Source organism: Semicossyphus pulcher, unplaced genomic scaffold (assembly GCF_022749685.1).
Source record: "Semicossyphus pulcher isolate SPU_LCO1_2020_fin unplaced genomic scaffold, fSemPul1.0.p SCAF_13, whole genome shotgun sequence".
In the NCBI taxonomy this organism is placed as follows: domain Eukaryota; kingdom Metazoa; phylum Chordata; class Actinopteri; order Labriformes; family Labridae; genus Semicossyphus; species Semicossyphus pulcher.
The window spans coordinates 11,622,684-11,645,120 of record NW_027211637.1 but is presented as its reverse complement, the minus strand read 5'-3'; the positions used below and the strand labels follow the sequence as shown (position 1 = coordinate 11,645,120).

The 22,437-nt window shown below is 39.2% G+C and overlaps 1 protein-coding gene across 1 annotated transcript; it reads right to left on the bottom strand.

The window, feature by feature from the left end:
* Positions 1-2,685: 2,685 nt before the first annotated feature.
* LOC138590236 (transketolase-like) lies at positions 2,686-18,618 on the bottom strand. The gene is made up of 14 exons (XM_069660835.1): positions 18,447-18,618; positions 16,701-16,863; positions 15,210-15,323; positions 13,994-14,091; positions 10,953-11,144; positions 10,093-10,211; positions 8,895-9,091; positions 8,522-8,686; positions 6,892-7,048; positions 5,949-6,079; positions 5,719-5,802; positions 5,377-5,470; positions 5,149-5,271; positions 2,686-3,437 (listed from the first exon to the last, which is right to left on the bottom strand). Exons 1-14 carry the CDS (start codon positions 18,551-18,553, stop codon positions 3,250-3,252), a joined length of 1,932 nt encoding a protein of 643 aa, XP_069516936.1. The 5' UTR covers positions 18,554-18,618; the 3' UTR covers positions 2,686-3,249.
* Positions 18,619-22,437: the final 3,819 nt, after the last annotated feature.

Sequence of the window (22,437 nt, the reverse complement as noted above, 5' to 3'; positions counted from 1 at the left end):
TCTCCAGCTTGTATTTATTTAAGGATCATTACACCTTAATTACAAAAATATTTTTTTGTCAGTGTGGTATCCAGTCTATCAAAGTAGAAAATGGTCTCAGATCATTCGATTAAAGTGAATAAACAGGACACTGTTCCTTAACATAGATGTTGCTGTTAAGTCACTTTTCAATGCTTTGAGCATGTTCACTGCATCCTTGAGTCAGTGTGTCTATCAGAGGGCAAGGGCACAGTGAGGTGGAAGTAAGTGAGGAACCCTGTAGCACTGTCTGGCACTTGATATGTTGTGTCATGGTGTGTGCACACACACAAACATAAATGGTAAGAAATGCTAGGCCATCATCATTGTATTACATTTCTTTTTATGTAAGGGGCATATGTATGTATAGATGGCGATGGATTGTGACAGCTTTGCATTTTTCAGTTTTAATTGTCGAGTCGTAAGAAGTGTGAGTTTTGTATGAGCTGTTATTAATTTATCTATGTGTGCAGGAGCATGTTAATGTGTGTGTGCGCGTGTGTTTTAATATAAACATGTACGGTTTCTGCGGTTCAAAGGCACTGAAGTAGAAGCAATTAAGTTTGACAGGAGGTGTGTTCAAATGTACTGTCGTGTGTGTGTGTGTCTGTGTTGGTTAGTCTGTGCATTAGTGAAGATTTCATTCAACTGTGACAGATGCTTGGATCGCCACTGAGCCAATCAGCATTCCCAGCAGCTGCAGTATGTGGTAAGTATGAACAAATACACACACATACTGTACATGCACACACACAATCTGTCCTTTTTTACTTTTCTTCCTCCCACACCCTCACAGCTGACACACTTTGTCCACCTCAAAGACCAGACAGACTACTGCTGTGCTATAGGAGAGAGGTCAAAGGTCATCCAATATATCACATCCAATCTTATCTTTACATGCTTGAGTTCTGTCTGTACAGGTAGATAACACTGTTACTTCCAAGGACAGACCAGACGTTATTGTTATCTTGCACATGGCTGCTCCACCTTAAATGTACATATCTTTACAAACACTTAAAAATGATTTATAGCTTGTATAGAGTGCCAGTATATTCTCTGTCCACAAAATCTGATTTCTCAGATCTATGAAAGTATTGCAGAACCAAAGAGGTCTGCTGTCCTGAGAGTGTTTCATCATATTAGGCAGTTAACCCCCTTTTCACATTTTCTAAAGATCTGATAATAATGACAGAGTTACTAATAGTTAAAATGCCTTAATATATATTTGTACAGTGAGTACATTTTTCTCTTCTAAAACAGTTTTTAGAGTCCCGTACTCTCATGCCAGCATGAATATTTCAATAGGCTTTTCAATTATTAATATACATTAAATATGCACACAGCATGGTAGAAGTGGACTTTTTTGATCCTACTGACTTCAACCAGTGACCAGGGCACTTTAATCTAGACTGAACCAAGGTACAGACTGCATAAGGTTGTGGTGAGCTCTATGTAGATAGACAGGTAGGTAGGTAGGTAGGTAGGCCCCAAACTGGGGAATTGTGGCGTAAGAGCAGGAGGTTATCAAAGCGACTACAGCACAAGAGAAAATAAATACACAGTAAAAATAACCCTAACACTAGAATAAAGAAGGGACATATGCAGAGCTCTGCATGCTTACTGAGTTGCTGTCCCTAAAGATTGAGTAGTGTTCTGGATTTCTGCTCCTGAATGAAAAAACACCATTATATTTAAAAGACTCATTCTTGACAACCTAAACATTAACCAGATTTTCCCATTAGAAGTCAAATCTAATTAATTTGTAAACAAACAACTATTCCATTATAGCGATGATGTTATAATATTTATTTGATTTTGGAATTTGACAGTTATAAAAATAGGGGAGGACCATGTGTAATAAGGCAATATCATTTTCTTGACCTTCTGGTCTGGAGACCCGTGTTCATTGTTGGTCTAAGATGTTGATCTAAGACTAGATAGTCTAAGATTGAAAAAACTTCTTAAAAATCATCTTAATTCTGTCAATCATCTTATAAGGTGAGCAGTCAGATATTGATGTACAGATATCTAATTTTAGATTATGCATCAGATATCATGCTCTTATTGTGGCCAGAATTTATTAATAAAATAATTTTTATATGCTTTTTTTAATTTCTCTTTTTTTGTTAAGCATTTTGTAACCTTGCCTAGAAAAGTGCTATACAAAAAAAAGTTATTATGTTTGAGTTACTATTTTCATGGTTACTATTATTATTCTTGTTGCTGTTCGTCCCTCCGACTCTCTATATCTTCTCTAAAATGGAGAAGGAAGTCGCTTGTCCACCTGTGAATCTGGTTCTGCCAGAGGTTTCTGCATGTTAAAAGAAAGTTTTCCATGCTGCTGTCACCAATAGCCTGTGCATGGTGGATTTTGTTGGGTCTCTGTAAATAATATTACCAAGAATATCTAGGACTGCTCTTTATGCAAATTGTCATGGGATAAATTTATAGGGACATGGCACTATATTAAAAAAAACTGAAAGATGCATTAAATGATGTACACAGTATGCAACTCTTTTCTGGTTTTCCAGGATAAGAGCAAATAAGATAATGTTAAAATTAAGGAAAGCAGGTTTTGTACAATGTCCACTGTAACAATTAATTCTTTCATGCAGCCCCAAACTAAGAGAAAGAGCTCAGACACAGGTATTGTGAAGAAACCATCCCTTTATTTGTGTGAAGCAGTCCTATTCAAGTCAGGGTCAAAAAGGTTGAAGACAGTCAGTGCTTAAACAGACCAAACCAGAGTTTCTCCACACCCTTTTGGATTGGGTGGGAAGTACTGGGTGCAGACTTAACAGTGATGCACAGAAGTATGAGGGGTTCCACATAAAACATTAAAAAATACTTAACTTCAAACCACATTCACTGCTTTTACCGAAACACTCGACAGTTCCAGAACTTTCTCTCAGAGGTAGAAAGGGGTTAGAGTGTGTTTGTGAATATGTGTGTTTGAAGGGGAGGGGTGTGTGTACTGAAATCACAAACCGATACCGGGGTATTTGAGTCTCAAAACCAAATTTAAGACAGTTAAAGAGAAAAATCACATTATTGTTGTATTTTTCAGATGAATGCTCTTGATATTTTTACGAGGAGGAGAGCATGAGTGGGATAGAATTGCTTCCCTTCTTTCTGTGTTGATTGGTTTTATTGTTGTCTCTATGGTGATCACCTGTCAACCACAGCGTTCATTACCATATATTTGTTGCTGCTGCCAATGCTGCAATGTTTTTACTTGGCGTTGGCAGAGCTACTAAGCACCTTACGCACAGCCTGAGCGATGGCATCACGGTCGATGCCAAAGATCCGGAGCAGCTCATGGGGCTTTCCACTGCGCGGCACCTGGGAAACTGCCAGGCGGTGGACAATGAAGCCGTTCTCATTCACTACTGCCGAGCACACTGCCTCACCTAGACCACCTGAGGAATCACAATATAAGGACGATTAAGTCAGATAATTCAAATTATACACATTTTTAGAACATGTACAAAATATGACATTTTAATTCCTAATATTCAGATTCAAGTCTCTCAAGTCTTAAATTTTTCAAGCTATTGAGCTCTGTGATGTGATATGGACTGATAGGACAGAGCCGCCACCCTTATACTCCCTTTTCAGCCTTCTTTGTTTTTCTTTTGTTTTTTCTTTTGTTTTTTTTCATGTGTTGTTGAATATTAGAGCCTAAAAAAATTAACACAATGGAAATTGATGATCTATTCACGGCTGATAGAAATGTAAAAAGGGTAAATGGTGGTGTGATGCCTCTAGAGAAAGTATGAAAAAGATTCCTTGGAATAACATGCTTAGAAACATATTGTGAAAATATACAATTTAAAATTAGCCGCAGTATTTGAAGTTTCAAACAGCACAGATCAGATTAACTTCTCATTTATTAATCTGCAGTTCACTGTAAGCATTAGCACAGTTGTATTGTAATACTATCGACTACCAAAAAGGGAGCTCATGCATCATTTGGGTTAACTACAGTATATGCTAGCATTTCTTGCTGTGTTCCGGAGAGATTTGTCAGAGGCCTTGTTTTAAGGTTTTATGGTGAAACTTTGGTGTTTATTTTGTATTTTAACAAATACGGATACCAACTACTATATTAGAGTAAAACTTTGACGTTATCACAATTTTACAAAAGGTTAAAGAGGAATTGCGTTGTTAGCCTTCAACACATTTTAAGCTCCCAGGAGGTTTGACAGCTCTTCTGTGGCCTCATTGGAACCCCCTCTATACTAAGGGGGGTAAAAGCAATGGGTTACCTGCAATTGAACATGCTGTGATACAAGTATGACCTCAGCCTTTAATTCCTTAATTTTCTTTCCAAAACCAAGTTAAAAAAAAAAAAATCTCAGGGAAGTTGCACGGTGGTGCAGTGGTTAGCGCTGTTACCTCATAGCTAGAAGGTTCCTGGTTCAAATCCTGGTTTTGACATACTGGGCATTTCTGTGTGGAGTTTGCATGTTCTCCCCCTGTATGAGTTCCTTCCAGGTACTCCAGCTTCCTCCCATAGCCCAAAGACATGCTCGCTAGGTTAACTGGTGACTCTAAATTGCCCCTAGGTATGAATGTGAGTGTTAAAGGTTGTCTGTCTCTATTTGTGTCAGCTCTGTGATTGACTTGCGACCTGTCCAGGATGTACCGCACCTCTTGGCCAATGAAAGATGTGATATAGATAATGATAGATAGATGCTTATTCAGGGAGGGTGAAGCCGGGGAGTGCTTGCTGTTGCTTTATACCTGCAGTTTGCATGTCCACACACATGGATACATCAAAAGTTATACAAAGATTTTACATATTGACTTGTACTGCGAGTAATCAACTCACATTAGTGTGCATACAAGTAGATTTATGCAGTAGAATGGAACTTTATGCTGGCATTAATTGATGATATTATATCTTTCAATGGGACAGTATGAACCAAACCAATATCACCATACATTCCTAGAATTACCTATTGGAGAGCCTGTGGTGGAAAGAGGAAGGTTGGATCAGATATTTGACAGGCCAGAGTTGAACCCTTGATTTTGTAGGTTGTAATGCATCAATCAATGCTTGCTTGACGCAATTAATAACCTTTAATAATTAATTCTGGGAGGTTATTGTGACTCCAGACTCCTTACCTTCGTAGTAATGGTCCTCCACTGTGATGATGCGTCCTCTGGTGGCCCTGGCGTTGTCAATGATGGTCTTGGAGTCTAGGGGTTTGATGGTGAATGGATCAATCACACGGATGTTAATTCTTTCTGAGGAATGACAGAGGAAGGTGGAGAATACACCTCAGTCCAATTACTGATTCATATCAAAGTTTACTTTTCCGTTGGGTTGGTTTGTTTTGTTTTTCTTTGTACCTTTCTTCAGTTGTTCAGCAGCAGTGAGAGCCTCATGGAGAGTCACTCCTGCTCCGATCACAGTCACATGGTCGTCATTGGTTTTATACACAACCTGAGAGGCAAAGGAAAATATATTTGTATGTTGACTCCCTAAGGGAACATGCACACAGTTTAGAGTCTTTTGCAATAATGATAACGTGGGATTTAAAGACAAAAATAAAAGTTGAAAGAGAATGAAATAATTTAAAGAGTGGTGTTATACACGCCATCTGCACTTTCCAATAATCACATCTTTAGACTACAAAAAATTGTGCTGTGCATTACGCAATATTATGAAAGGGGATGGTGGCTGCAACAAACCTTAGCCTGACCAACATGGAACTCCTCATTGCAGTTGTAGATGATGTTGTTCTCAGGGCGGCTTGTTCGAATGAAACATAAACCCTGCAACAAACCAGAAATTATCTACTTGGGTCGGTACTTTTTAAAAACAAAACTGTAGAGCATTAATGCCATAAGCCTTCATTTTTTTCATTTTCAGGATTTTAACATTTGGAGTCTTTCTCATTTAAGTAAGTAACTCCGGGTACCTTTGTGTTGGCAGCAAGCTCCACAGCTTTCTCAGTGGAGACACCGTCACTTGGATAGAAGATTGTTGCCATGGGGATGGCTCTAAACATGGCCAGATCCTCCAGGCCCATCTGAGAGGGTCCATCCTCACCTAATTAAACACACAAAAGTTAGATTTAATTAGAATCACGTTTCTGGTAAACTAAAAATTAGTGCTGGCAGACTGACATGCAATCGGTGCGGAAAGGGGGGCATGCAATATACCTGACGAGGTGAAGGAAAGGGGAGAAGGGGAGAAGGAGGTGAAAGATAATCAGGCCGCGCTGTCATCACCTCCAAAAAGATACAGAATGGGGAAGGAGAAGAGGAGGAAGAGTGCTGATACCAGGATAGGAAGGTGGACATAAGTAGACCAAGAGGTGAGAAGACGGAGGGGAAAAAAGGGAAATTCAAATCAAGAAATGCTGAGGAGACATTTAATCCATTGCAAGGAAATTAAAAAAGCAACAACAGAATGACATCTCTCTTCCACATACAGCTTGTTTAGCGATGTGCACATTACTGATATACTTTGCAACTTTGAATAATTGTAAAACTGAAATATGCCAAAAAAGGTAGTGAGAGAAAAGACTGGTAACAAATAATGCCATTTTCAGTACAGCTACTACAATCTAAGGCACTAAGTATTAGAGACTATAAAATTGGTTGCAAGGGGTTGCATACAATGAGAAAAACATCAAAACACAGATTTCAAACAGCAGCTATACGCTATAATAATATTCTTCAATATACTATAACTTTTCCTACAAATGCCACTTCAACATAAATGTACTGTATATTTATATAAACAAGATCTTGATTGGGTAAAGTGAGATGAGGTAAAACGACTTGAAATTAGACACTGAATAGTCAAAGGTAAGTTCACCCAGGTCATTAACTGTGAAAAAAGAGACAGAAACTGACCAACAGAGACACCACAATGGGAGCCACAGAGGTTGATGTTGCTCTCAGAGATTGCAGCCATACGGAGCTGGTCGTAGGCCCGGCTGAAGAACGTAGCAAAGGTGCTGGCAAACACCACGTTACGGTCTCGCACAGCACAACCTATCGCCACGCTCACCTGAGGGAGAGAGAAATGAAGGAGGACATGAAGAGAAAGAAGAGTGACGGCTAACAAGCTAACATTTCACACAAAAAGAATATATAATTAATATTTTTGAAACGTATTTTTCATGTTTGTAATAATACTGTTTTTTGTATTTTTTCCAATATCTGATCAACACAAGATCTATGATCTAAAGTAGAAATTTGTTTATCCCGAAATAGACTGGCAAAGCAGGTAAGGGATGTTGAAATAACCAGCTATGGACATGTTTGTCAGAGACCATCAGCTTTGCAAGTATGTCAGTTAATGTATAGCTAAAGGGAGCATTTTATTTCCAGCACAAAGACAACAGCAGAGAACATAAAAGCCTTTATAGCTCATCTGTGACAAGTTGGAGAGTTACATTGCTATTCATATTCAATATTTAGGTGTCGAATTCTTGTACCATAGCAATGGACAGTGATCATGTAGCTTTTTCATCTTGTGCCATCATCAGGTCGGACTTTCTGTTTGTTCAACACTTTGGTTTAGAAGCAAATGCATGCAAACGATTCATATTGCACAAAAAAATGTCTGGCAATTGAAAAAGAATGAAAAGGTCTGACAAATAAAAACAGCAAAAAGACTGATGTAACTGTGACACCAAGCATATGGGTTTGTTGATATTTTGCCTTTCAAAATAATCCATCTAAAACAAATAGCTTTAAATGTTTTATACCTGCACTGCTCAGCACAATACCAAAAATCTACTTATTCATGAGGTAAAAACAAATCAGTTCTCTAAGATGTGATCCATAGTAAAGATGAAATTTAACTAAATATGTGTATTATGTTTAAGAATGAATATACAAAAATTGGAAAAATTCATTTTAAGACAGTGACTTTTAGTCACTTTTTAGACTTTTCACTCTTTTTAGCTATGGACTTCACTGTCATCTGTAAGTTCTGTAGATAAATGGCTCTGAATAGCTCACTGAGCACAATTACTTTATATATTCAATCAAGAGGACGCAGATTTCTAATTCCAAACAGATGGTAACCCACAATTGTCTTTTTGATGTGGGGAAGACCCTTGAAGGAATGAAAGGATGTTGATCATTATGATTTTGTTTATTTTAAACAGAAATGTAAGAAACAAATGCTCTTTCTGACCTTCATCAGGCAGAGTTTTGTCTGATGATGGTTGAGCACCGAAACGCTGCAAGCTAATAAATGTATTTTCTGCAAGTTAGACAGTGTGCGGGAGTTTACTTGCACCTGTTCCATGAAACAGATGTGCAAAGTTTTTCTCTACGTAGAAAAAGTACTAGAAAAAGAAATATAATAACTGAACAGATGTAAACACACTTTGGACATCTCATTGTCAAAAGTTATTGATGCTTTAAAATTGTAATGTTTGCTGTTTAAGTGACACTTCCTTTTTTGTACAGTTTGGGCACTTTTCCGTTATCTTGCCATTTCACTGGAGAGCTAACATTTCTGTCTTACCATGTTTTGCTCTGCGATGTAGCACTCCACGTAATGGTTGGGGTGTTCATTTTTAAAGAGCTCAGAAAAGGTGGAGTTCTTAGTATCTCCATCCAGAGCTACCACATGCTCATTGTAACGGCCTAGCTTGGCCAAGGCCATGCCATATGCCTTTCTTGTAGCAATCTGGTGACACAGGAACAAACAGACAACCAATACAGACAGATTATTTACTAATATATATATACAAGACATACCACACCTTTGCTTTGCTTTGTTCTATTCTATCTATAAAGTTGCATAATTAAGTTGCATTTATTGTTTAGGCCAATCTTTCACACAATTTAAAACCCAAAGGATTGACTTGATAACCAGGATATGATAGCCAGTATACCTTGTCTCCAGGTTTGTAGCTTGGTGCACTCGACATGCAGATGTTACGAAGGTTGACAGGTGACGTGTCTTCAGTTGGTGGAGCAGGATAGAGGCGCTTGTTACAGCTGATGATGCGGCTCTGCAGCTCCTTGATAATGCTGTCAGCCATGTCTTTAGGCAGGGGTTTACCGTGCCAGCCCATCTTATCCTCAGCCGCTGAAACACACACAAACAAAACTTGAAACTTGAGAAAACAGAAATATTCTCACAAAAACTTCTTTTTTTTTACAGAGAGGAAGGAAACAATCTTTTTATCAATAAGAAAAATGAAAGTGGTGCCAAACTGAACAGTTTTTATTTTGTGAAAGTTGCTGCATAAACTGTGCATGTGCAATCCTGTGAGGAGTAATAGTTAACTGGACTTTTAGCGATTTTATTTTCTAAAGGTTCAATTATTTTATTGAAGGAAGTTTTGATAAAGAATTAGACTCACTTGTAAATATAAAGTACATTGCGCCTTGAACCAAATAACTTAACAAACACATATTAAATAGTTTACTTTAGTTGACCACAAAAGGGTATTTCAAAGATAAAGTTTAGATAAAGAGGCCACAGACTTATAACAACACTCAGAGTGACTAACACAATCCTGTGTATACAGAAATAATACTCTCTCAGACACACACATCTTGCTTTTATAACAACTGTCATTTTTAGCTCTCTTTCTCTCTCGCAAACACGAGGTCATGCACACTCCCCCTTGCTGTTAGGACAACATAGGCACAATGGGCTGTTGCTGCGAGTGTATGCTACACATTCTAAGGGATTACAGAACTGCAGGAGTAAAGCACTCTAGTGCTGCCTGGATTAGGGGGAGTTAGGGCTCTTTTGCACTGACGTTGGGTTACTGGGGCAGTTGAGAAAACTTCAAACAGAAATATTATTCCCAGTCTAAATCTAGAATCTCGTAGCAAATCAGCAATAAAAGCCAAGTGTCATTGTCACATGGTGTGGTTTATAATTACTTTACATTTTTCTGCTTTGAATAAATTACATGACCGAGACTTTAATATCTTAGTTTGCAAGAGTGACACAAAGAAATGATTGAAGATAATACACAATCAAGATATGATTGAGATTTCTTTTTGTAACAAATTACAGGATAAAACTGTACCTCACATACAGGCATACATGGTGTGTTTAACTGATTATTTTACCTGGGATGCTCTTGCCCTTGATAGTCTTGGCAACGATAGCAAGTGGCTGGTGGCGTGGCTGACTCAGCACCTTACACAGCTCCTCCACACTGTGGCCGTCAACAATGATTGCATGCCAGCTGCAAAAACAGTGTAGATCAAACATTACATTAACAATCTTACAAGTGATTACAATAAATTCTGTGCCCCCGAATTAATTTAACTACTAAAATCATCACTACCATTTATCCTACTTGTTATGGCCCTGCAGCACTTTATTTGTAGCAAAATGTTACCACACAGCTCATAGCAGTTGTCTGCAAGTATTTGATCAAGAGATGACATGCAGCAGGTCAGATTTGATACCAGCCACCAACATGTTTAAGATTTACACAACCTAAACAAATCTTTCACATTATAGTATCTTTGTCAACATTTTCAAAAAATGTTCACTCCTGACAATCACATATCTTCTTAATTTTGATTACTGTGTTTTATTTATTTAGTTTTTTATGTTAGTGCACAAAGTTGCATGCTAACAAAAACACAAACAAAAAAACAGAAAAGCAAGCAAGGACACTATTACTGCAACAATTGGGGTGGCTGTTGCTCAGAGGTAGAATGGGTCACCTTTAAATTGGAAGACTGGCTCATCATGACCCCTGGCTTCTTCTGTCTACATGTCAAAGTATCCTTTGGCAAGATACTGAATCCCAAATTAGCAGCAAAAGCAGATCCTACAGTATATGATTGCGTGTGAATGATTATCTGCCTTGCATGGCACTGGATTAGTGTATGAATGTGTGTGTGGATTAATTGATTATTAAAGCCCATCCACTCTCCTGTGAACACCCTCACTCATTGACTTCCCTCCTGCTCACCCAAAGGCCTCACAGCGTCGCTGGTACTTCTCCACATGGTGCTGGAGCGGTGCTGGGTCACTCTGACCCAGACGGTTAATGTCCAAGATGGCTACCAGGTTGTCCAGCTGGTAGTATGAAGCGAAGGCCATGGCCTCCCACACCGATCCCTCAGACAGCTCTCCATCACCCAGCAAGCAGAACACCCGATAGCTAGAAATAAAGATAAATTTTAGGTTTTAGGTAGCTTTAGAGCTCATACAGATTATTTTTTTCACGTTCTATTTTCCCTGTTGGCTCATTGTCCCAGCTTCTGACTCCTCCTATAGGTCCCGAAGGGACAGCCGACCCTCACGCCTAAACACACACAAACAGACACAAGAACACACACCCTGCCTGCCCACCCTAGCCACTTTGAAATTCAGGGTTGCTGATCCCATAGCATAATGACTTCTGACAGCTTTCCAGTCAAATAGACACATTCTCATTAAAACTAGAAGATAGGCCGAGACACACAGATTACACCACGCATTCCAACCCTGAGTGCAAAGAAAAAACACTGCACAGAAAAACAGAGGAAGAAGGGAAGAAAGAGAAGACAGGAATTCCACAGAGGTTGAAAGGAGATTGAGAATGGAGAGAACGAGAACAAGCAGCTAGACATTCGAGACTAGAAGGTACAAATTTTTTTTAAAAACTGCTACCAAACCAAACCTGTAAAAGGTTTCAGCTTATATGCATAATTCACTGTCTCTAAATCATAGAGAATTTAGTTTGTATTTCTACTCATTTCAGCACCATTTCTTTACTTTCAATGATTTATTTAGGAATTTGCAGGTGTTAAATTAAGTGAGAGAAGATGTAGGACTTTTCAAATGGCAGCCTTCTATTTGATTTTTTTTTTAACTAAGAATTATCTGGTTTATCAAAAAGGCTGTCCCTTATATTAGTCTAAAAAAAACCAGCAGGGTCAGGAAGGTAAAACTCTTCTTTATTCACTTGCTGATTATTATCTATGCTCAGCAATACTTAGAAGGCTAATTATCTTATTTTAGATCACTTCTTTGTATCTGGCTAATATACACAACAAAAAGCAAAAATGACATAGTTAAATTTCTTCTGTTTCACATTTTTACTAAAATCTAGATTACCTCCCCTTTAAAAAACACAATAATGTTTATATGTAGGTATAGTACATGCAAGATCTAATGTTCAAATCTTCCAGGCACTGTGTTAAACATCGTCAATTGTGTTAAACTGTATCAGTGGTAAGCAAGCTGTGATAAATAGTAACACATATAGGCAAAGGTAATGTACGGTGGCCCAAACGATTTCCATTAGAAGAAACAGGCTGCAAATTCAGAAAGGATACAAATTCACTAGTACCGCTAGGTGCACAGCTAACTCTGTAGCCAACAGAGATAACACTCTTGCTCTTAGCTGTTACACCAACAACCCCACAGGCCTGGAGCACTTGAATTGCGTTGACTGGCAACATTTTGCATGTGTTTTTGACTTTGTGTATTGCAGCATGTTTTTCATTTGCAGCGCATTTCTGTCACTGTATTTGCATTGTTTCTAAATTTGCAGCCTGTTTCTTCTAATGGAAAACATTTGGGATGTTGCAGTACGATTGCCCTTGCCAGTCACCGTCGTAATCGCAATATATTACAAGATCAAGAAAGTGTTGCTGCTGACACACACACACACGCACACATCCAGTAAAACTACAGCAGGTGTAGACAGTTCATCAGCTATGTAAAGTAAACTCAGGAGATATAAGAACTACGTGTGTCCAAACCCTTCAAACTGGCTCAGCTACACAAATTTCCCTCAAATTTTTTGTCACCCACACCATTGCAAGCTGCCAATACAAAATCAACAAATCAGAAGTTTTCAGTCAATACACCTTATGATGAGTTGTATTACGTTGTACACGCTTTCAACTGCAGAGCATTGACTAAGAGTCACAAAAGCATGAAGCAATTAACAGTGCAATTAAGTGAGTATTAATGATAAGTATATATAGGTTCATTCATGTATTGTATTGCAATAAACCATTCCCTCAGAGAAGATGAGGTTTCTGTTTGGAGGACCATAAAGTTGCAGTGCCTTTACATAATTGCTGCTCCATCTCAGTTTTTCCTGCAGTGTGGGTTGTGTGTTTGTGTGTGTGCCTCTAAGATGTGTAAGATAAAGTTGCTTTTCAGCAGTTTTTCTCCCAGATTATGTTATGAAACCAGTGATGCAGCTGTAAGTGAGGGTGGAGCTGCCAGTTGCAGCAAATTAGCTTGACGAGCACACATAATATGTTTTCATATATGTACATGAAACAGAAGCACAGCATGGGATTTTGCCTTTTCTTCAGAGGGACAATGAGGGTAAAGGGAGGGGAAAGGAGAACGGTGCTATTGCATGTGTGATTATTAGAGCAGAAACAATCTAGTGCACAGAGAATGCAGAGTGAGAGATATCAAGGGCAGCCATCTCAGACTACATGTGCGGTATTCCCTGACTGCCTGTTATACCTAAAAAAATTGAATTATCTCTGAGACTAAAATTCAGATATAAGCTCTGATTATTTGTTTTGTTATGAAACTTCAGAAGAATGCATTTTCCCCTACGTCAGGCACGCCCTCTCTATAGCTGGTATAAAATCCACAGGTCTTCATATAGAACGTAGGAAACAGCAACCCTGCAAACATTCAGCTGAGAAGTAAATTATCATTTCAGGCCTGTTCCTTCAACACACAAACACAATCTTTTTTTATGTAAATGTGTTTGTTACCATTAAATATTAAAGAAAGAGTTGCAGAAGAGTGTATTTGAATTCCATCTTAAGAGACACATTTTTTTTTTTTTAAATGCAAAACTGCAGGTTAAAATGTCAGCACTACATGCTGCAGCCTACATTGTGTCATGCATAAATTCATATGGTCTACCTTAATTAGTGCATATGCTAGATGGGCTGCTGTCCTCTTTCATGTATGCCTCATGCATGTTAGACAGTCTCTGAGTAAGATTGTTTTCTTAATTTGTGTGCGTGTGTGTGTGTCTGTTACCTGGCTTTGTCAAAGTATTTTCCAGTGTAGGCCATTCCACAGGCAGCTCCAAGCCCCTGACCCAGAGATCCAGTGGCCACATCCACAAACTGCTGCTTCTGTTAGCAAGCACACAAACAAAAACTGCATCCTACTCTACAGACTTCAGGAGTGCTCAATTTTCCAAACATACAAATTATGCAATATAGTGGATTATGGCTGCAAGACAAAACAGAGACATTGATGTTTTCAGGACAACATAAATATAAACAAAGTGTCTTATTAATGTCTGCAACAGAAGAGAAAGGAGCCGAGGACGGAGCATCTCTGTCACAAAAGAACATCTTTGTCACCCCTTCCATGCCAGCGTTCACTTTGTCTATTATCAGTGTGTGTGTGTGTGTGTGTGTGTGTGTGTGCTCTTGTCTATTTACGTACTGAATGTGCATATAATCATTCACAAATTGTTTAGCTTGAATGGCTATATCTATGTAGTATTCTATAGGGAAAAGTAAAAAATTACAGAAAATATGGAACATGTTAACCTACTTTTTGTGTTGTAATTTATAATTGTCTTTCAATATATTGATAGTCATAGTGAGCTTTATCTTACACCCTTTTAAGTGGTCTCGTCCCCCAGTTTGGGAAGCAGAGATAAATATTCAAAGTGCTTCTAGCCAGAAAAATAAGATTATCCTAAATTGCTAAAGGACGATTTTGAAAGGCTGCACATCTAGCAGTTTCAATATGGTTACAGTCAATAATCTTTTTTTTATGGTCATATTACATTTATAAGATTCTAAGATGCTTTTAAAACATTTTCCCAAAGCCTACAAAAGCTTTATGCAAGGAAAGTTTTAGGGACACATAGAGGGAGTTGCAAAGCATTTGCAATATGATCTCTGAGCTGGTACATACCATACCATATAACGATAGAGCTAAGAAACTGTTCTGAAGTAATACTGGAAAGATTTTGATGTAAAGAAAAAATCCATATTTTAATGTCTGAAGAGCAGTATGCACTATGATTATTGCATCAATGTTCATTAACCAATATAGCAGTACCAGCTTTAATATTTATCACATTAACATCTGTGTCAAAATACCAGTAAAATTCCTCGACCTGGGACAGAGACTGTTGGTGTAAGAGTGTCAAAGCATTTCTATTGCATGTGTGGTGCAGTGTTGGAATGAATGACAAATGCAAGAATTCTTGCAGGTCTGAATGTCACCTTACCGGCACAGGGTGTCCCTCCAGGATGGAGTCGACCTTGCGGAGGTTGAGGAGCTCGTTCTCCTTAAGGTAGCCTGTCTCTGCCCACACAGCATAAAGCACTGGGGCTGCATGACCCTGAGGAGCCGGAGATAACAGATGAAATACTATAAGTCTGGCCCTTAGCACACCTGGTATTAACATGTGGTTTTCGTGATCGGATCACAAGTGGACAGCCTTAACTACAGGTGTGAACACTCCCAGGATGGATAGAGGATGCATTCAGATCCGATCACTTAGGCAGTGTGTATGCACGTGTCCTGGGCCACATAAAGCACCACCCACTCTCTCCCATCCACGGCAACCATCACGTGGATACGGGAGATCACTCGCCCCTCTTTCCTGTCTGACTTAAGATTATTCTGCTGTGTCTCTTAAAAATCTTATTTTTATTTATTTCTCATGTCACTCCAGCACAGAACGTGTTTGTGTTCATTCAGTAAGGAGACTGCATTTAACATCCACAAGCATTTTATCACAGTTTAAAAATCAAGTGATCCACTTGCAGTTATCAGTTTAATAATGCAGCGCAGTGAGGAGACAGATCTGTGTGTGTCTCTCATGCTCTGTACGTGACTCAATAACGTCGAAATCTGTCCCGTATTTCTGTGCACAGTTACTATAAAGTATAAACTCCGTCTCCACATGCTGTCATATGTCCATATGTTGTGTAGTTCATATATTTCACTGATAAACACAAAGCTGTTAAAGCAGCATCAGGCTTCATGATCAAAGTTAACATCATCACTTCAGTCCGAACTCACCCGCTCCCTCCCTCTTAGCTCGTGCGCAGCAGCTCTTCCCCTCTCTGTGCTGCAAGTCTGCATCACAGTTTTTTGTATCATATGACGTTTTTAAAATCTTATTAAGGTGAATGAGGCTCCGTGTTCATTTGCAAATTTGGCCTTAGATTTGCTAGTACTTCCATCTCAGTTTATAAATTGTTTGTGATCTATAAGACCACGTTCTATGACTCTAATTTGTATCTTTCTTCATGAAGCTTACCTTTCCAGTACATCTAAAGCAGGGATATTCAATTAAAATTGAAATAGTTCGAGTTAGAGAATTTTTTGCAAAGGCAAAAAACAATGAACAAAAAAAAAAACTGCGCAGGTTATAATAGATGCACTTGTCTTGTATTTAGCGCCCTTGGATCCTAAGCAAGAGTTTCCTGCTGCGTAATAAATTAGAGAACAAAAATAAAACGTATTTCTGAAGAGCATTTGTGTTAAATTAGGCAATAAATGAATAAAAGCTTTATACTAAATGAGTTGTTTGGACAAGGGTGACACTATAATCCTTAAATATTCATGTGCACTTATAAATACATTCACATTTTCTAAAACGTGTCACCTTCATATTAGTAAAGTGGTTATTTCAGATTTTTTGTGTGTGTGTTGTCTCAGTGCAATTATTAGAGTGACATGATAGTATGAGTGTGTTACCCGGTGTTACCTTAGAGAGGATGAAGCGGTCATTGTTGGGGTTACGGGGGTCTTCAGGTCTATACTTCATGGTATGAAAGAAAAGCACAGACATGATCTCTGCCACGCTGCAACATGATGTGGGATGACTACAATGAAATAAAGGAGAGCGAGAAGTTAGACACACAGGCATACTGAAAACACACAGATACAGAGAAGAAGGGAGAGAAAAATGGCAGAGGCAAAAGTGGTGATCAAAAGTCGGGTTTTTAACTCTGTCAACTCAATTCAATAAGCTTTATTTATTGGCATGATGCCAATATGTATGTAACATAATATCTATGTCACCTTGGATGTAGAGGGTTAATTTATGCCAAATCAATTGTAGTATGAGGCTTATTTAAGACTGACAGTGTCTCTGAATTTATCAGGATCAGACAGTCAAGTGTAGTTGCGTCAGTATCGCTCTCTCTCCAACACCCAAACACATAATGTGTTATATTTGAAGGTCTTCTCTTTTTTTCTCTCTGACTTACACATGCACACAAATACATAAAGACACAGCACCAGAGGCTATTGAATGAGTAGTCCCAAACGGTGAAAGTCGAGATAATTCAAAATAAAATAGGTTAAAATGACGTATTGTGTCTTAAATGTTATTTTTCTCTTTACTTTCAGACTACATGCCAATAATACCTGACTCAGGCCTCCTCCATGAGGGCATTTTCCTTATTGTCCTGAAATGGAAAATGTGATTATATAATCAAAAATTAGCAAAAGCATGTAGAAGATGGTAATAAGCATGACATAATGCGAGATAAAGGATGCTCTAGATGAGGGAAATTTGATTGATGCTCTTTTTATGGATCATATTTTGGAACTAGTATCTTTTAAAATAGGCTACCAGGGAAAACAATGGCAATATAAACACGGCAACATACGTTATAGATAAGGCTTGTCTTATTTATCAACTGTACCCTTTGCGTGTTTGTACTTTGTGCGGCTTGGGGTAGCCTGCTCTGTTTGCTTTCACCTTAAATCTGGTGGTTTATGAATCCAAAAAACGGTGCAGCACGTTTGTCTATCTAGAATGTATTTTGAAATTTCTCAGCGGACGTATTTTCATATTTTAAGTTTCGACATCTGTTCGACAAGCTGCACCCAGTTGCGGTGGGGCGCCGAAGCACGCCCGTTCATTCCCCGATTCCAATTTGCTGCCTCGACACACCACTTTGCAGCACGAACTAGAACCACTGAATATACGGGATTCTGCACCGATCTAGTCTCAGCTCCTCCTCTGTTACTTAACCGATCAGAAAGTACACAAGGGGTTAGGGGAGAGCGGAACACCGGTGCACCTGCAGCACTTTTTGCTCAGCCTCCATTACCTTCATCAGACTCACATGAAAACTCAGACTTAATGAAGTTAGGGGAAATTGTGCAAGTCGCGTATAAATTAGCTTACATAAATCCCTTTAAAACATTTCAGGCTCGTAAACTGAAATCCAGACGTGAATATATCGTAAAAAAATGTGCAAAATAATAGGCTAACTCTGTAGATTTAGTTCGCTGTGTTGCTGTCAGCCCAATGGGATATAGTCTGTGTTCTCTCACAATTTCGAGCCCGCCGTACTTCTTCATTCTTTAACTCTGTCCTTGGACAGACAAAAGGTGCAATAGTCGCATAGCAGTTGTCCAAGGACAGTTACCACGTTTGTTGTGTAATGCTTCTACATAACTCCAGCTAGGTATCATCTCCCTGTGTTCCTTCTCTTACCCGCTGCCCGCTGCAGTTGTCGCCTTAATGGAGTTGATCCGGAGCCGGGTGGCGATGTTCCTAAGCGCCTGCACTGTCTGTTGGTCAGGTTTATGGTAGTCCTCCATCTGGCCGATGCACCGAAGAAGAGCACACACACGCACACGCGAGTCTGTTAAATGGAATTGCGAGTTAAAATTCCCACGTCTTATAGCCCGAGAATTAAAGCTATGAGTGTCAACGGACGATTGCAGGGGTTAAAAAAGACGGTGGTGGTGGACCTGACGGAGAAAGAGGAGGGAGGGGGCGTGTTTGTAAGCAAAGCCTATGAATATGACTAATCTAGGGCTAAAAGAAGTCTACAGTTATTCCAGACTGTCATGTATTAGCACAGCCAATAGTAGAAAGGCTTGGGGACAAGGTTGCACGCATACAAGCACACGCATATGCACGCTCAAGCACACTAGGCACTGTATTGCACGCTCAGGTTCAACCTCTACTTGAAATTGACTCTATCGGCATAACTCAAGAGGACTTCAGATAGACAGCAGTGGAAAACAAGGAAACATTCAGTGATACAAATTAATATAGTGCTGAAATGATTTCAAACTTAATTTATTATTCCAAAAAGTATGGAGTTAAAGGGGACACAAGGTTCTATAGGAATGTATTCAGCTCATTATTTCTGTATACTCCTATAAGAAGGCCCATAAGGATAAAGTTGGAATATATTAAATGAAAGGGTGAAAAATGAACACCATGGCAACAGTAATCCATACTGGCCAGTTCCTGCGTGTCGGGCAAACTTTGCTGAAAATAAGACGCTTTCCAACTCATAGGAACCTCTATCACATCATTTTTTAAAATATATTTCTACCAATACATTCTGACTTTAACTATAGCTGAAGCTGAAGAGCATGGCTGGGATGTTCATGTGGGTCCAGTGGAGGTGGCTTGCAGTGGCTATGTCTTCAGTTCCACCACAAGGTTCCTGAGGGAAGTGGGAGTCAGAGGACAGGCCCACAGGAAGGCAGTTAAAGTCCTTGTAGGCCAACGTAGCAGAGAGCAGAAGCCAATGGCTGTGGCTGTGGCTAAGAAGATCCCATCTGGGCTCCCAAGTGACCATCTGGATTTCAACATTAACACACACACACACACACACCAAGGTCTGATCAGGTCAGGTCGGGGGTCCACAGCTGAAGATGTGTCTTAATGGTGGCATCTAGTGGGCACCTCCAAGAACAACCCCACTCTGGTAATTGTAGTGATGAAATTCCAGGGATTGTAACATGCAGTCCAACTAATGAATTTTCAAACATTTTACATACATTTTTCCCACTCGACACACCCACTGCAAACATTTTGGTAACTAGATCATTAGAAACGTAAGGTAAGTTAGCTTAGTTAAGACTTGGCGACCATAGTTCAGTATATTCTTGGGCCCAGGGCATGCGACACTGATTCCAATTTAAAACTGCTGGCTATATCGCAAGATTATTATTCATGTCCACGTTAATGTCACCGTACCGCCCCCTCGCTCCTCCTATCATTGTGGAGGAGCGACAGCAGCAGGCCCCAGGCAGCCTGTTCACCAGCGAAGACATCCTGGAAATTTGAGGGACCATCTTGTTGGTGATGGGGTTGTTGAGGGCGACTGACCCCTTAGATGGGAGCTATGTAGCGTCCAGAGGGGGGCTGTTGCTCTGATTAATGTGTAAGGCGCAAAGGATTATGGGACTGTTTATGTTCACATTGTATTGTTGTTTTAATGATTCATGACTCATGGACTCATGTGTTGATTAATGACTTGTGTCCATGTATTGTATGACCTCTGCTAGAAGTATAACAGCACCACCTGTAATTGAGTGGCGTATGGGGCACAGATGTTAAAGTGAGAAGATCGTTGTTTCCTCGTGTTTTATGCTTACTCATCACAATATAAACAGTTCTAAATATAGAGATCAGTGCTATAACCAACAAAATTAATAGCCAACACAGTTTGGCTAATTTATATTAAAAAAAACGATATTGAGCCCTATTTAAGTCATTTAAGGTGCACGGTCTAAAGCGGAAGCAAGTCGATGACACCCCACCAAAATGGCAATCTGTCAGTTCAGCTCCTCGATAGAGCGATTGATACCGGCAGTCTCACTATCATCATTCAACAGCTGACTGTCGAGATGGTGTCTAGTAAATGATGTTGGCTTCATCGATAATTGGGGGCTTTGGCTCCATGGTATAGTCGGTCTATAGACTTTTATTTAATATTTGCTTTTAGCAATCTTCAAATTGAAAGGTGCCCAAGGCTCAGTACAGGCACAACTACAAATAACATTGCTGGTATGAATGTTTATGGTGACGTGGATCACTCAATAACATATGATGTTTAGTTAAATTAAATGTGTGAAAGGCATCAATATACAGCCTGGCTTCAGTTCACTACCTCACCATCTGTGTCGCCAATTTCCCCTACCTCCAAAATGTACGTACACATGGGTCAGAGTTTGCTTACCGGTGCACACATTTTCCCGTCAATTTTGTGTAAAGATCACAACTTTTGAGTGGAAAGTGACGTATACCACTTTCAGGCCCCATTTTGTGCGTTCAAAACAGTTATAAATTACACCCCAGACTCCCTCTCTACATTTTTTAGTGTTGGCTTAAAACTTTCCTTTTTGATAAAGCTTATAGTTAAGGATGACTCATTGGATCATAATTATGCTGCTATACTCTGAGACTGCCTGGAGACTTGCTACACCAAGCTCTTGTCTCCTCTCTCTCTTTATACAATAACATTTTCTGTACTACATGTAGGTTTCATTAATGCATGTTACTAACCTTATATCTTCCCAGGAGTTTTTGTGCTGCCTCATCTCACAGGTTCCTGGAAATTATTGTTGTAGACCGCAGCTGCCGTGGACAGGATTGATTCTAACTGTTAAGATTACTCAGACAATGTTATATTATCTTTATTATACTGTAGTTATGGCTAATATTAGACATATTTCTACTATTATTGCCATTGTAACCATAGGTCTGAATTATATTTTTGGGAATTTTTGTATTTGTGCTTACATTTGTCTGCTTGTCTGTCTCTGTGTCTCTTTCATCCTTGCACTCTCTCGTCCCATCTAGTCACGGCAGTTGGCTGTTTACCAATGAGTCCGTTTCTGCTCGAGGTTTCTGAACTGTTAAAAGGAAGTTGCTCCTTGCCACTGTTGCAAAGTGCTTGGTCATTGTGGACTAATGTTGTCTCTCTTTAAATAATATAACAAAGAGTACAGTCTAGACCTGCGCTATTTGTAAAGTCCTGAGATAATTTTTATGATTTGGCACTACATAAATAAATATAAAATGTAATTAAAATGGAGTCACTCCATTTCCATTTTAATCTATACATTTCATATATTCAAGCATTCAGTATAATAATAAAAAAAGCCCTCTCTTTATACAATAGCCTACAGTGCACCTGCCAAGCTTGAGATTTTTGAGAAGAAGTTAGGGTGATGTGCAAGAGGAAGGATCATTAATGACAGTGATCTAACTTAAATTACACTTCCCCTCGAGTCTGACCTGCTACAGATAAGCTACAGTTCAAACCAGCAACCAGCTTTTGCCTTAAAGGTTCATTTTAGGGGATTAATCTTTTCTCTTGTCAAAATACATTGCTCCAAAAAATTAAGGGAACACTTAATCGTCAGATTATAACACCAAGTCAGTTAAACTTCAGGGATATCAATCTGTCAATTTAGGAAGCACAAGTGATGTATGAATCAATTACACCTGCTGTGGTGCAAATTAAAGAGACAACAGCAGCAGGACCGATATTTGCTACTTTGTACAAGGAGGAACAGGAGGAGCACTGCCAGAGCCCTACAAAATGACCTCCAGCAGGCAACTGGCTTGCAGGATTCTGACCAAACTGTCAGAAACAGACTCCATGAGGGTGGCATGAGGGCCCGACGTCCTCTAATGGGACCTGTGCTCACAGCCCAGCACCGTGCAGCTCCAT